Source organism: Barbus barbus (genome assembly GCF_936440315.1).
Source record: "Barbus barbus genome assembly, chromosome: 49".
In the NCBI taxonomy this organism is placed as follows: domain Eukaryota; kingdom Metazoa; phylum Chordata; class Actinopteri; order Cypriniformes; family Cyprinidae; genus Barbus; species Barbus barbus.
Genome location: NC_136727.1, coordinates 11,456,161 through 11,473,453, shown reverse-complemented (window position 1 = coordinate 11,473,453; position 17,293 = coordinate 11,456,161). Strand labels below are relative to the sequence as shown.

Sequence of the window (17,293 nt, the reverse complement as noted above, 5' to 3'; positions counted from 1 at the left end):
TACGCTATACAATACTCGGCAATGACAGAGAGGAAGTCCAAGGCTTATAAAGCGTGTGTGATTGTGTGATCAGTTGTGTAATCAGAGCAATGTGAGACTGGTGACAGCTGTGTGTCGTCAGTGCAATGGATGATGGAAATTGTAGTCCAATGGTGAAGTGCAACAGTGGTGTATTACAAGAGTTCATGCGGTGAGCGGAAGTTCATGGACCGTATTCGTGACAGTAGGTACTTTATTTGATGATGAATGAACTTCGCAATCGACCTCACATGCTTTGTTTGATAAGGAACAAACTTTGTGAACGAAATCACATACTTTCTGAATAGTTACTAGCCATTCCATTTAATGTGGAATGATTTTCGTGACTGAAATTGTAACTTTCTGAGTAGCTACTACATTTAATGAGGAACAAACTTTGTGACCAAAATCATATACTTTCCGAGTAGCTACTAATGAGGAAAGAACTTTGCAGCCGAAATTGCAAACAGTCTGTATAGGTATAGGTTCATCTGATGATGAACGAACTTAGCAACAAAATCTGTGTAGCTACTACATTTGATGAAGAATGAAATTCGCAACAAAATCACATACTGAGTAGCTACTACATTTGATAAAGAATGAACTTTGCAACAAATTTGCATACTGAGTAACTACTACTTTGTGTCCAGCGGTCTGACTTTCTGGGATTTCAGAATCTCAACAAAAGTAGTAGGTAATTCAAATACTTTATGAATTCAGACATACTACTCATTTCACATTTTTCACCTACTATATAGTAGGGAAGTAGACATATTTGGATGCAGGTATAGTATTTGGACATCTCATTAGACCAATTTTCACAACCTATAAGAATGAGGCAATGTTGTTAAATTTGTTGTTGCAATGGATACAGTTATCCGAGATGCATTCGAAAGCATAAAATGACAATTAACAGAAATGAAAAGCATTTTTGTTATCATTGTAAACTTGTACAGTTTTCTCTGTCATAGTTTTAACGAAGATGTCTTTTAAATTTAGTCTGTGTTACGCTGATTGATTTGCATATAATTCACATAGTAGTTCACATAAATAAGAATGTAAAATGTAATGGAGACATGATTGAAAATGGATGATAATACCACTGTTTGTCATAAAAGTTGAATAATTAGGCCTAAAACATATGCACCACCTATGAATGTCATAATTTGTAAAGTCATTTATACTAATTTTGAGAGGTAAAATTTCATTTTCAAAAATAATGACTGTTTTCAAACAGGTTTTCGGTCAGCCGGAAAAAAGAAGATAATTAGCAAATTGCTTTCAGGTTGGCCAGCGTCTGCTTTCCATGCTGTCTTTCCCCATAATTTTTCAGTTATTCACTCACCTCTCATCCTCTCTATCAGCATCACTTTGCTCCTTGAATAATCCCAGAAGACCTGAGCGACCTCTTCACTCTGTCGCTTTTATGAGTGATGTGCAGACTCATGCCTGCTTGCTTTTAACCTCTTAATGAAGTTTGTTGCCCCATGCCTGTAGTCTATTGCGTCCTCCGAAAAGGAAGAAGGGACAGGTTAACGATTTGAGTGCACTACAACATGTGGCTACCTCATTAGCCAACCAAAAATACAGTGGGTGAGGGGCGTGTGAGGAAAAGTGTGTGTGTGGTTGATTTCAACCATGTGAAGCTTATGAATCAATGTCCATTGGCCAATGAGAAAATAATTAAGAAACCCGTTGGGAACTGCATTATGTACCGTCAACTGACTGCTACTGTATGAAAGAAAGCAGCTACAGCTATTACATATACAGTATGTGTATATGTAATAGAAACAGCCATAAATGTAATCAAACAAAACGAAATCCATATCATAACCGACCTCAAAGAGCCCAGCAAATGGCATTATGGAGGCAGACAGTATAAATAGCTCTGCAATATTGTAAATGTTTATATACTACAGCTCACGTGGACATCGTGCGGCGGTCTGGAGATTTATGGGCGCCGCTGTAATACGTTGAAGCCGACACAAGGTAGCTGGTCATATTTCACGTGTGTTATCATATCGAGTATAAATTTGCCGTGAAGTATATGGTGGAGATAAAATATTTTAAGCCGTTTCTTCTACTGTTTCCTCCCCCGCATCCTCATCCGAGATGGAATATTAGCATCGACTCCTACACACGAGAGGTTTTATATGCGTGCGGTCAGTTATATGTTCAAGGTTTCCCGCCTCATCTGAGCGCGAGCGACACGTCAACCAGGGACAAACTCATTTTGGTTACACCTTCAGAATTTTCTAAACGCTGTATTTTACACAACCACGTCTTATACCTCCCTCGCTTTTCTGAATAAAATAGGAGCTTACAAGAGAGCCATAAGCCATCGGAGAGCGCTATTAGAGTGCACAGATAACTTTTCCGCATTTTAACGCCGTTTGTGATCGAATGGTGACATGGAAACTGTCTTGGATATTTGCTTAGAAGTCTCCATGTGATTTATACACGCTGTCTGAGGGCCATCTCTGTAGCCGGCTGATTTTATTTTTTGTGTTGACCTAGCAGTTAACTGCAGGCGCAACCGGAATACCGCAAATCTATTTAGATTACGCTATGCGGTGTTTCGGTTCACTTAGTTATCGGAAATGTTGAAAAGATTCAGCTGGGAGAACATCTAGCAACTAATTAAGTTAATTGACATCAGGTCTGTAACATAAAAGGGATGTCTTAGAGAGGCAGAGTATCTCAGAAGTAAAGATGGGCAGAGGCTCTCCAATCTGTGAAAGAGTGCAAAAAAGATTGTGGAATACTTTGAAAACAACGTTCCTCAACATCCATCCATCCATCGTTTTCATTTTTCATTTTAGTTTTTTGATGAATTTGTTTTTTTTTATATTTGTACATTGATTTAATTTATATTCATAGTATTTCATATATGTGTGTCTATATATAAAAGTAATATAATATTATTTAATTTATAAGATATATAAGTGTTGTTAAATCGATTATTTGTGATTTATCACATCCAAAATAAAAGTTTGTGTTTACATTATATGTATTTATGTAAACATTATATGTAAATCTATAAACACACACACACACACACACACACAGTATCAAACTGACTATTAAAAAATGTAATTTAGGGCAGTATATAAAAATGAAATATATAATTACATTACACATTGCAACTGTGTTTAATTATACATTAAATATTGTTTGTATGCAATTATAATATTTAGAAATATATTATATAAAATTGTTAAAATTTTAAACATTTTTACAATTTTCATTTTTGACTTGTATGAAATATGCAGTGTGTGTAATTATTAAATATGAAATATATTTATGCATAAAGTCGAAGTGGCAAAATCAAAGTATTTAGAGAAGTTCAAAAAGACATTTAAAATACATATAAAAAATTTAGTCATCTAATCATTGTTAGACTTTATTTTAATGATGATTCTCAAACAGTATTTTTCAAATTTCTTACTGTTAAAAACTATGGTTGTTGTTACGCCCTGTGTCTGGGGGTAATAAAGATTGTCTCTAAACAGGGCATAACAAAGCTGGGTTGTGGTTATGGAATCCCCAAGCACGATACACTCCGGTCGATAATCAAACGAATACACAATGCTGGAAAAAAATGATTACATTTATTTAATACTAACAAGTGGAATCAGGAGCATGTCTTCAAGGTGTCCCAAAGGCCAAAATAACAAACAAAACAAATCTAGAAAAGAAAAGATATATAAATAACCTTATCGAACATCAAAAGTAAAAATACATTTTTACTTCCCTAACTGCCTATCACAAAACAGAACCCAAACCAAATAGCAAAAACAAAATGGCAGGACACCCCTTTGCTCCACGTTGTTAGAATACAACGCCAAAATGAATTAACGTGATCTACAGTAAGAAACAAGTTTGATCATCGGCCGGAGGAGGGATCCAGGAGCTCTCAACCCAAACGTATCCGAACCAACAATGAGCCCCCCGACGAATGCCGGCGGCGTCCTTATAAAGACCATGCCTCGTCCAACCCACCAATGGCGATCGTACACCCCAATCAGTGGGCATCCTATCAGAGATCAGACAGAGCAAGAGAGGGAAATGGAGAAAAAAAACAACAACACACACACACACACACAGCAACTACAAAAAACTCAGGTCGTAACAGTTGTCAATTGAATAAAATAATCAAAAATGAATTTTCCACTTGCTCTCCAGCACCCTGTTTTCAGCCCTATGGGGATTTCACATATCCCCAGTTTTTAAACCCTAGTATAGTCCATCTACAGAGGCCCAAAAAAATTACTGGGCACTTTAAGCACACCTAAACTCCAAAAACAATTATCATATTTCACATAAATTCATTATTGTCAGTCCTCTGTCGTGTGTGTCATGTGTTCCTGCCTCTTATGCCCATATTTGGTTTGTTTCCTGTCCTCGTTTAATGTAATTAGTAGTTTATTCTGTTCCAGGTGTGTGTTTCCTTAATTTTCCTGGTATTTAAGTCCTGTCTGTGTTGTGAGATGTGGTCTGGTCTACTTGTTACCACCGATGTTTGATGTCGGCGAGTCTGCCTTGCCTTGTCATGCCCTGATGTCGACATTAAAGTCTTTTGTTTGAGTTTACGTCCTCGTCTGCATGTCCTTGATCCTCCCTGCTGTGTGCACCGTGACAATTATATAGATATTGATCATTCTGAATAAATGATATGAATGCTACAATAAGAACAGGTTATTATCCTAAGGCCTTCCACTAAACCCTAAAAGTGATAAGCCTGGTGCTAATCTGCAATCGCGTTTTTACAAAGTGGATCCTGGTTGTTGTTTTGTCTGCAAAAAGCATTGGTAGAGGCTCTCTAAACATGCAAACGGTGTCCTGGCTTGCAGGAGGAGATCCTGCAGCCTCCGATAAGCCGGGATGAGTGTGGGAGGTGAGCGGTCGAGTTTGTAAATCACTGTCCTGAGAGAGCCGGATAATAGTGAATCATCACTTTTGGCGCTCTTTTGCTTTTGTGCAGGAAAGAGAGCCTGTGGAAGTTGCCATGACAACTGGCTGTCAATCAAGCCTAAATGGGGTTGGTGAAAAGCGGAGGGTCATTCCTAAATCTGCTGTCGGGCGCGCAGTGTAAATTCCATTGTCTGAGGCGGCGATAAGGAGAAATTATGAACAATATTAGCATCTTGATAAAAAGCAACATACGAATGAACAAACACATTAACTGAGAATTACCGGGTGGCCGATTATTCAACCGCAGACTGAGCAAACCGAGAGAAAAGTGTTCGGGTTTACCGTGTAGATAAGTGATGCAGACAGATAGGATGGGCTGAGATAGATTTTGCTGCCATTTCCACTTGGCAGACCAGAATCGAGTCTTTGAAAGCGGCGCGTGGCCCCGAACACTAATTAAAAACAACACAACAATTACCGCGTGTAACAAAACACAACCTCAACAAACAGACAGAGAGGGTTAAAGTAATTAACCTACCGAACAAACCCGGTGGATTTTGATCCAATTCATTATATAAAACATATCTTGTTTCGTACAAACGCTGATGGAGGATCCGCATCCGTCGGGACCTCGATCTGGCAGCAATGACGGGGCCTTCGAGGTCTTTTGGCTGCTGTCAAACTTGAGATGCATTCTTGGAGTTTTACCTCCCGTTAGTTAATCTGAAACAGTCAGCCTCGGATTAGTTCACTGCGGGATTGGTCAAATAGATTAATCTACATACAGCCACAGACGTTTGGCAGTTTCTATCAAACAGACGGGCATCAAAATTTGATCAAGGGAAGTAAAAAAGAAGTCAACAACTTCATTTCCATAACATTGCGTGCCAGAGTTACATAAAACCTAAACCGTTTATGTAACTTTGGAACATAAAACATCGCAAAGAGTTTGTTTATGCATCCAAGCAGGCCTGCTCGCACACTTTATCACAAAGTTGAGTAAATACTGTTTTCCTTCGTGTAAATGGAAATGGCATTGTATTATAAATAGGGGATAGTTGTCACAAGGTTTTCATTTTTATACTTCAACAATAAGGTTTAAGTCAAAGGTCCAAATACAAAAAAAAAAAAAATTAATGTTGTATAGAAATATAATAAAATATCTATGAACTATATAATTAAATATAATTTGAATAGATAAGTTACAGTATGTTTTTATATCTATACTGCCCACATTTTTGTGGTTTCATGACTTTTTTAAGCCTGTAATAGGATGTTTATTGACAAGCTCCATTGTGACAACTTACCCCATACAGTGACAATGTATAAGATATTTACAAGTAAACATCCAGCTATAGTCAAGGCCTCGTAGCTTTTACTCTGCAGTCTAGCAGCGTCTCTCCTATATTAAAGATAACAAATATCAGTCATGATATTAAACAAATAAGAATTTGCTCTCAGTCATATCACAAGGACATAAATTCCCTTAGACGTGGCGCTAGCAATTTTGTTCTCCCTTGTTGTTGTGCGGCTTAATTTGTGATGTATTAAACAAAACTCTTTCCAGCTGCTGAAGTTGATGAAGCTTGATAGGAGTCATTTTTTGAGGCAGCATCACAGCTGGTGGGGCCGAACCCGGTATGAAGGACACGGGGGAGTAAAGTATGCAAATATCAAGAGTGCTAATCAATTAAACGTGCGATGAGAAGCACCTTAATGGCACTGTAGTGATTGAACAGTCTATCAAAGTGCACATTATATTTCAAATAAATAAGATACTGTCCTGCATGTTTTCTAGTCCGATGCCTTTTAATGAATCCGTTGTGGTCATGCTGTCGATGAATTCACTTTGCTTGCTTATTTATGGACTGCAACTGCATTATTGACTGCAGTCGATTCTCATAAGCTTCCGTCATCTGAGTAAACAGAAAAAGTTGAATAATGCAAGATTGTGATGCTATTTCATACGTTCCTTTATATGTACTATAATGTAATGCGGTCTGTATTGTATTCCAATATTTTCTAAACGGATTGTGTGCATTTTAGAAAGAAATGTGTGTGGGGTTTATCTTTCTCTAAATGTGTAATGTCAGTAACAGCGTCTGTTTTTATTTTATTTTACGGCGGCCCTATGGTGATGCTTTATCCCTCATCCCTGTCAGAAAGAGTAATGAAAACATTCTCTGGCTGATTTATTTTATAAATCGCTTGGAGGTTCTCAAAACTTTCGCACCTTATTGAATCATGGAAAAAACAGGAGTACGGCTAAAAATAAAGATTTAGAGGAAAATGCATTAAAGGAAGTTTTCACCCAAAAATCTAAATTCTTTCATTTACTCACTTTGTGGTTTAAAACCTTCACTTAGTTTAGTCTGAGTAAAGCAAAAAGAGAAATTGTGAAGACTGCTAGTTGCTGTTTTTTATGCAGTTACAGTGAATGGGGACTGAAGCTTCGAGAAAAAAATAAAATAAATGCATGATAGATCAGACCAAAGTCAGTGAGTTGAACTTAATTAAACTGGATCAATCTGATTTATGAACAAAATATTCAGACTAGTTTTATGATTCAGTGTAAAGGTTTCACTCAAAAGAATGATTTGAAAGTTAATTTTACACAAATCAGACAAATCATTCTTACTGGTTTTGCGATTTAATAAAAAAGGTTTGAATCAATAGACAGGACAGGTTTTGTGATTCAAATAAAGAAAATGACTTAAAAGAATCATTTACTCACAAATTGGACAAAATGCATTTAAGTATATTCTGTGATTCAGTAAAAAGATTTTTCTCGAATGAACAAAACATTCAAACCATTTTTGTGATTTGATGAAAAGATTTGATTCATTCAGACAGACCGTTTTTGATTCAATACAAAGTTTTGACTCATTCAGATTAATTTTGTGGTTTTAATTAAAAGATTTTACTTGATTGATTTGTTCGCAAAACATTCACACCTGTTGTGTGATTCAGTGAAAAGATTTGACTCATTCAGACTGGTTTTGAGATTAATTGATAATATTTGACTCAGACAAATGATTTTGTGGTTGACAGGATTTGTGATTCTTTTAAAAAAAAAAGATTAAAAAGAAAGATTTATTAAGAACTCTGACAAATCATTTAGACCAGTTTTATTATTAAATAAGAAAAGAAAAAATTGACTCAAAACAATTAAAATTGTACACAAATAAGACCAATCATTTAGACTAGTTTTGTGATTCAGGAAAAAGGGTTGACTCTAGAATGATTTGTTCACTAATCAGTCAAAAATCATTTAGACAGATTTTGGGATTGAGATATTAAAAAAATCAATCTGATAAAAAATTTGACAGAGTCATTTTCTCATAAATTAGACAAAATGCATTTAGGTATATTCTGTGATTGATAAATTGGGCAGCAAATATTTAGGTATGTTGTATGTGAATTAGTAAAACAATTTTTTGAAAAATCTGGCAATTCATTCAGACTGATTTTGTGATTTAATTAAAAAAAAAGACTCAATTGATGTGTTCACAAATCTTTTGTGTGATTCAATGAAAATATTTGATTCATTCAGACAATGATAATATTTTACGTAAATTATATTTTTTTCATCAATCAGACAAAATCATTTAGACAAGATTTGTGATTCATTTAAAAAAAAAAAAGATTCAAAAGAATGATTTGTTCACAAATCTGACAAATCATTCAAACCAGTTTTAGATACATTGAAAAGTTTTGAATGATTTCAGACATTGTTACTTTTCTTGTGAATGAGCGCACCAATGAGATACAGTGTGGGTGTCAAGATATTCAACAAATAGCAACTTTGGAAAAATTGGATCTGTTTCTCACATTAGTCTTTCATGTAGCTTCAGAAGTTGTATTTATGATACTTTTATGGTGCTTTTGTGTCATTTTTGAGAGATTGAAATGTCCAGTTTTCATTTATTGTAATTGCGTGAAAAAAAAAAAAATCAACTTACTCTGTATATTCTCACAAAGATTGCCTTTGTTTTCCACAAAAAAATACTGAAGTCGTGCAGATTTGAAAAAAAAAAACATTTTTTTGAATGGACTATGAAGTTGAATCTCCTCCATTGTCTCCACGCTACATTCTGATTTACAGTGTGTGTTACCATTACACTCTTTCTGCCCATAAGTAATATTCCATTTAGCTGTCAGCCGTTGGACAGCCGCAAGGGTGTATTTTAAAGCATGCTACCACAGCAGCGCTTGTGGCATAAATATTGAGGTGAAGCACACGCAGTATTAAATTCATACAGGTCAGCTTCGTACATTAATCCAGCCCGGACAGAGTCCCATCTCCCGTTTCTCTGAGCTGAAACATCACAAGAAGCACGGCAAGACCTCAAGGCCACATCAATGCGAATTCATCCAGGAACGCTACCAGCCCACCTCCGGATCGCAAGATCTCCCTCAGGCGTTGTCGAAGGCCCATTGTGCCCTTTTATTTTCCAGTTCAGGGCCTTCTTTTTTTGCAGATAAATGCTCTCCGATGTAACGTGACAGATGTCACAATGCATCGCCTCTGTTTTGATACATACCCTCTGATCCTGCCACAAACGATAAAGAGCGCACAGGGCCCAGACAACCTGCTGACACTCGTGATTATTTTAGAGCGCATCACGATTGCGGGCGAGACACGGAGCCGAGTCATCGTGGCATCCGAGGACTGAGGGAGACTCAGTAGACACATCCATCCCATTGACATATATTCAAAAAGATCAATGCAATGATAAAGTTGGAGGTTTAGTTGGATCACACTACTGAAGTGCTCAATCTGATGAGGCTACATGAGTTTTTTTCCCAATCATGGTTTTTGGAGAAGCAAAAACTGACAACCATTGCGTTAAATAATTAAATTATTAAGTGTTTCTTAATACATTAGTACATTTTGAGATTTTGGATTTTCATAGTGTCGTTTCAGAGGAGTGGAAAGAAAACACCCAAAATACACTTTTAATTGTATTGCTCTTAATCTGTTTGCATCTGTAGATTTCAGTTACAGTACATATCTTTAAAACTATTTAGCATTTTTTTTTTCTCATGCACTGAGCCAGAAATCTCCAATTCAGCAAACTTTAGAGTTTTATACCTGTATGTATTCTGAAGGTTTTAACTATCATTTGCGTGATTTAGTAAAAAAAAAAAAAAAAAAAAAAAAAAAACCTCTGGCTGTTGAGAGTGTTTATATAATTTCCAAACTTTTCTCTGTAAAAACCTTTGAAAACATCAACAACATGGAACAAGAATTTTGAACCTGGCTTTATCCAGTGTTCAGATTTCTGTTCTGGAAATGTATGTAAATTTGTGCATATTTAATTACGCGCCTCATTTACATATTTAAACATACAATTTCAGAAAACGTGTACTAAAAAACAATTCCTAAATGGAAATTCCCTGTGTTCTCTGAGGCTCATGTCAGTTTATCTTGCTTTGGAAATATTTATCTCCCTTTTAATTTTTCTTTTAATTAATTGTAATTTGCTTTTAATATTAATATTGTTTTGGGAGTCTCCTAGAATAGGTTTACATGCATGCAAACAATGCTTTCGTTTTCTCAAAATATACATTTAATATCACCTAATTTTCCAATGATTCGTTCGAAGCAGTGCTAAAATTCAGTCTCCCTTTCTGTGAGCCTACTCTGTTCTGATTGGCCAGATGGCCCAGTCTGTTGTGATTGGTCTACCGTGTGCAGCATGTGTCAGAAACAATGTGCCAATTGCCATAGTTCCGTATTTTGAATGCTCGATAGAAAATATAAACATCTATTATTTATCATACTTACAGGTTGTGATTCAGTGTAGCCAGCTGGTCCAAATAAACTGGGTGCTGAGCCATCTTTCAAGAGCAAGGGTTTTGTAAATCCCATGATAAATTAGAGAAGCAGTTGTTAGTAAAATTATGTGTTTGGGGTGGGTCAATTTGTTCGCGACCATCCAACATAGAACATTGGCGCGTATTATTCAAATATTATTCAAATTGGGTGGTGATGGCGCAGTGGATAAGACACATGCCTTTGGTGTGGGAGACCCGGGTTCGAATCCACTGTGAGACACCAATGTGTCCCTGAGCAAGACACTTAACCCCTAGTTGCTCCAGAGGCGTGCGACCTCTGACATATATAGCAATTGTAAGTCGCTTTGGATAAAAGCGTCAGCTAAATGAATAAATGTAAATGTAAATATGTTACCTCGTGACGTGTAGCCATCATGGAAGTGGGATTTGATTTACCAACGACTCATTTACGCTGCTCAGAGTCAATTTTTTTTTATTTCGGGAGACGATAACTTTATTTGTAAACTTTTATTTTTATACTTTCGGCTTTACATCTTTGCAGATCTTTTGCATTCACATACAGCTGCGATACATGTATGCTGCATGAAAGGCAATATTCGAAATGGCATACTTCACAATCACATTTTTGTTGGACTGACCAAATTTGAAATGAATTCACATTTTATACAAATTCAGATTTTTTCAATTAAATTTTTACATGAATCTTATTTTTTTAATGGTAAAGTATGATGGGTTTGAATAGACATGATGTTTACAACCCTTATACGATTCAGTAGAATATGCCACTGATTCGCTTGCAAAAGTCGTCAGGATTTGATATGATCTGGCCAGTATCACCTGGCATAGTGCCCTTTATAATTTGTGATAATCATATTTGTATAACATTCAAGATTTCAGCTCAGTCAAACAAAGCATTATCTGTGAGGACACTCAATTACCATAAACTAAACACAGAACGGGACCAAAACAGCTTGCATTAGTTTGAATTTCAGGTCAGCGGTAGCTACGCTCTCGGCCTATCTACACCCTCCAGAGTTTCATAAAAAACATTGTCTCCTCGCAGTCTGCTTCTTCCTATTAAACCAGGCCTCTAAGCACGGCAGCTTAGTGCTATCACCTCAGGCCTACCCACCATTTCCAACATGGGGTTGAACCCAATTATCCCCCAAATTAAAATGAACAGACTTGGCACGGGGAACAATTACTGCTGCGACTCCATTCCACAAGCTAAGTGGGCCAAGCAAAAGCAGTCCCTGTTTGCCCATGCTGGCCAGGGACCAAAAGTCTGAGTAGTATTTGGGCTGTGCTTACAATAGTAATGTATGTGGGTAATGGGGAGGTGAGAGGTTATGCCAGTCATTTCATTCGCTCTGTTTTTCTTTGCTTCAGAAGACAGGAAGCTGTTCGTCGGGATGCTGAACAAACAGCAGACGGAGGAGGACGTGTATCGTCTTTTCGAGCCCTATGGAGTCATCGAGGAGTGCACTGTGCTAAGAGGTCCGGATGGAAATAGTAAAGGTGAGGTTACGTCACTTTTTATGGTATGATGCTGTATTAGCAGGCAACATAAAATTGGGCTTTTCGCTTTCTTATACACACTTCTGCTCATATTGTGACTAGTGCTGTCAAATCGATTAATCACGATTAATCGCATCCAAAGTAAAAGTTGTTTACATAATGTATGTGTGTGTATATATATATATATATATATATATATATATATATATATATATATATATACACACACACACACACACACAAATGAATGTATATATTTAAGAAATGTATATATGTAAAAAAATATTTACATATATAGATATATCTATATATTGGATGCGATTAATCACGATTAAAGATTTAGTTGTGATTTGACAGCACTAATTGTGACCAAACTTTGCTTTTTGCCTTGATTTTGAACATTTATTACAGTTTAAAATAACTTTTTAATTTCAAGTTATTTTAAAAATGTAATTTATTCTGTGGTGGCAAATCTGAACTTTCTGCAGCCATTACTCCAGTCTTCAGTGTCACATGATCCTTCAGAAATAATTTTGGTTTAAGTAAGATTAAATAATAATAATAATAATATATTTTTTAGCAAGGATAATTGATCAATATTTTTATTTGTAATTTTACCCAAGATTTATTTTTTAATTAAAAATGCTGTTCTTTGAACTTTTTATTCTTCAAAGAATCGTAAAAAATGTATCACGGTTTTCACAAAAATAATAAGCAGACAAATATGATAATAAAAATAAAACCTTGTTAATAATTGATGATAATTGAGCAGCAAATCAGTTTAATGATTTCATATGTTTAACATGTGATTTCATAAAGGATCATGTGACACTGAAGGCTGGAGTAATGGCTGCTGAAAATTCAGCTTTGCCATCAAAGGAATAAATTACATTTTAAAATATATTAAAGTAAACAAGTTTTTAAGATTGTACTATTATTTTTTTTATCAAATAAATGCAGCCTTGGTGAGCATGAGACTTCTTTTAAAACATTAAAAAATATTAAATATTACACACTTTTCACAATCATTTCTGGCAGATAAAATCAAACCTCTCCCTACATTTTTTTTCTTTTTGCGTATTCTTATATATAATGTTAAAGTTTGATATTGACATTTTATGCTGTCCAAGATTCCGAGTTGTCGCCATTCAACATTAAAGACTCATAAGAGATGGAGAAAAAGCACATATTTGAGCATTAAACTTTTTATAGACTCCATTGTTTGCCCACGAGGCTTTAGGGACACTGTAAGACGCTAATACAGCCTGGCATTTGGAAAAGCACTGTGGGAGTGCAAGTTTTCCCCTTGCCAGTGTTACGAAAATTGCTGTAGGATTATTTCTGCTACTTAGGGGGTGGATCTCTGAATATATCCAGTCTTATGGAAGAGAATAAAAAGATAGATATCAAAACATTCCCTGTACAATGAGACAAGAAATCTACATTTCATTTAGCTCCTAATGTGTTTTATTTCAAACCCCGTTTCTGGCAAAAATAGAGCTTAATTCTTTAATGAAAACTGTATAAAACATGTTACGCTTGTATAAGGCACATTAAGACCTATCCTTAATATTTTGACAGCTTCTTCAACGGCTTGCAACACGACTGCTCTTGAATCCCAAATGGGTTTGAATTCTCGTGATGAATATCTGTAGCAGCATTTAAAACGATATCAATTATCCCGTATTTTGCGTTTTGTTTGCATTGATGGGTATGTGGCAGTAAATAGCAAGCTTTTCGCATCAGTACAGTCTCTAGAGGAGCCGCTTGCTTACCGTTGGAGGGCTTTCTGCCTCTCCAGTGTTTAAATGTGCTTCTCTACACTGTGGTTAAAGTGTTTGTGTGCCTTTGTGTGTGTGTGTGTCTTTTTTCTATCAGGCTGCGCCTTTGTAAAGTTCTCCACACACGCCGAAGCTCAGTCCGCAATCAGCGCCCTGCACGGCAGTCAAACCATGCCAGTGAGTACACACTCCTCTATAATACACACACAGAAAAGCTCTTATTTTCAGTGTTGCACTTTTTGTTTGTACTTTCTTTCTACTTTGATGTTCCTCCTGCAATCAGAGGTTGCAATTACTTTCATACAACTGTACATTGTGGGGTCACTGTATTATAAGGGTCACATAAAAATCTTGTTTTTACTTCAAGTTCTTAGAAATGTATTTTGTATTCTTTAGATTTCATGTGGTTTTGAAAAAAACTTCAAATTAAAAAGTTTCATTTTAAAGCTTCTATTTATTGACTTGACAGTTACACCACATGATCATTTTAAAGGAATAATTCACCCAAATATTAAAATTGTCATCATTTACTTACCCTCATATCGTTCCAAACCTGTATGAGTTTCTTTCTTATGTTGAACAGAAGAAAGAATGCTGGCAATCAAACCGTTGATGGTCCCGATTGACTTCCAGAGCATTTCTTTACCTACTATGGAAGTCAATGGGGACTAACAACATTTTGTTTCTTCAAAATTCTACAAAATGTCCTCTTTTATGTTCAACATAAGACAGAAACTAATACAGGTTTAGAACGACATGAGGGTGAGTAAATGATGACAAAATTATCATTTTTGGGTGAACTATTCCTTACAAAATGTCATGTGGTGTAACTCTCAAGTAAAAAAAAATAAAAATAAATTGACAATTTACAATCTGAATCTTGCCTTGTTATAAAGACATAAAAAGAAAAGTGTAACAAATAATTATCGGTGAAATTGCAGGGATATATATATGTGTTGTATGTGTGTGTGGTAGTTATGAGGTTGAATAATGTTTATTAGTTTGTTTGTTTGTTGGTTGAACCACATGAATTGCTGCCAGACAAACGTTTTTCAAATATTAATATATAATAAGCAGAAAAGTTTTTGTAGTAGTAGTAGTGGTGAAAGAAGCAATCAAATCAATTCCAAACAAATAAGAACAAATCAGTCACTTTAACTTACGAACTGCATATTTGGTTATACTGTTTTGTTGAATAGCTGCATTGCCAGCATATCAGCACGTGGCCTTTGTCCGGCCGTTTCAATCTTGAGGACTGGACGCTGAGCCATAAAAAGCCGGCTATTCAGCACAGTCTGTCTGAATCACACAGCTATTCAGTCACACATGCATCAGAAGTAGCTCTTAAGCTGCTGTTTTATTTGCTAAAAGACTCCGGCTGGATACAGACGAGCTGTGAACTGTCAAAATACATTTGAGCATGTGCTTTTTTCTTCATTTTTCACGACGCAGTGATATTTTTAAAGAAACAGTTGGCCCATAAATGAAAAAAAATTATTTTCCGTTCACCACAGTATGATTCCAAACCTGTTATGACTTTGGAACACAAAATGAGATGTTTTGAAGATGTTCTAGTCTTTTTTTTTTTTTTAAATGCACGTAAAATGCATTTTTTAGGTGGACTGTCACTTTTAGAGAAAGAAATGCACAGGGAAGCAGCACAAGAGGAAGATCTGTGTTGTGATCTGCTCTCTTTATAACCTTTAGGGTCAACCGAGGTGCAAATGATTCAGGAACATTGAAATTTAAACCACAGTCCTAAAATCTTTACCTCACACATACGCTCAGACATCCTTTCCTCTCTCTCCCCTCTCTCCTTCCCTCCATCCTCCCGGGACATTAGGCAATAGACTTGTTTACCTCACCTTTCACCACATTGACTGGTGAATTATTCATTGGCATGTACTGAGGTGGGAGTGGAGGAGAGAAAAAGAGAGAGAGAGGAAAGGAAGGAAGGAACACGAGATAGAAAAGTAGAAAGAGAGAGGTGGAGAGACAGGGGAAGAGTGGAGGAAGCTCATGGGTCATCTCGGAAGGTAAATTGATTATGGAAAACCTTACCGGCCTCCATTCTCTTGAGTCTGAAGTTGTAGAGGGAGGGGTCACGACTTGCGTGGCTCCCAGGTGCCAAAGTGAGATGTTTAGCTGAGATAATGGAGTTCTTCTCAAGGCAGGGCTTGATGAAGCACTCATCCATCTGCAAACTCTTCAAAAGAAGCGATGGCGAACTTACCGAACACCCACCAGCCTCTCACGCCCTCGGTCCGCCAGCAGCTTGCAGTTATTAAAGTAACACTAGCACCAGACATGATTTAACAAGTATATTTTTATAAGACGCTTTTTTTCTGCCGTCAAACTAAGATGTTCTGCGATGTGACAAAATGGTAACCAGTCAGAACATATTTGATTTTTCATTTAAGACAAACAGGACTTTTACACTGCATGAACGTGAAGTGATTAGAACCGAAAATGCAGCATAAATAGATAAATAGACAAGTCATTTGTTTGTCTGGACTAAAATAAAATACCAAGAAATTGCGTCAGAAATGGGTATAATACAACAACATTAAAGCATCAGGTAATTTGTTTATTCAGACCAAAAGTACAATACTGAACAAAATGACAATCAAAACATGTTTGGTGTTTAGACGAATCAGATTGCAGAGTAGGCGGGGCTACATTGCCTGAGGTGATTGGAAAACAAATTGCGTCAGAAATATGTGTGATACAAGAAATTTACAGCATCAAGTAATTTGTTGAAAATTGATGAACAAAATGGCAATCGATCGTTTATAAAACAAGACTTTAGACTAATGAGTTTTCACTGTGGGCTACGTTGCATGAATATAATAGAATAGAAGTTTATTGTCATTGTACCATTTGCATGTACAACGAAATTTAAAAGTACCAGCCAGTCAGAGTACTGTAGTCATACATACATTCATAAGATAAAAATTAAATAAAAGGTACAGAAAATTGTACACAGTCACATTCACCATCTGTCTATTTTTTTCACATCTCATGAAAACAGTGTTTTTGATTATTGAGAGTGGTTATAGCTGTTGGATAAAAACTGTTTTTTAGTCTGTTTGTCCTGGCTCTAATTGTCCTGTATCGTCTCCCTGATGGTAACAGTTCAAACAGATCATGTCCAGGGTGTGATGTGTCTTTGAGGATACTTTGGGCTTTCTTAATACAGTGTGAAGTCTGTAGATCTTCCAGTGTTGGGAGAGGGCAGCCTACGATCTTCTGTGCCATGT

General features: G+C 36.2%; 1 protein-coding gene across 1 annotated transcript in view; it reads left to right on the top strand.

Moving 5' to 3' along the window:
• LOC306867237 (CUGBP Elav-like family member 5) overlaps nt 1-17,293 on the top strand; it is a gene marked incomplete at its 5' end in the record, with an annotated part of 235,844 nt that overhangs the window by 174,113 nt on the left and 44,438 nt on the right. Inside the window, 2 exons of the mRNA XM_079412837.1 lie at nt 12,124-12,252; nt 14,131-14,210. Coding sequence (XP_079268963.1) covers nt 12,124-12,252; nt 14,131-14,210 — 209 coding nt within the window. The remainder of the gene's footprint in view (nt 1-12,123; nt 12,253-14,130; nt 14,211-17,293) is intronic.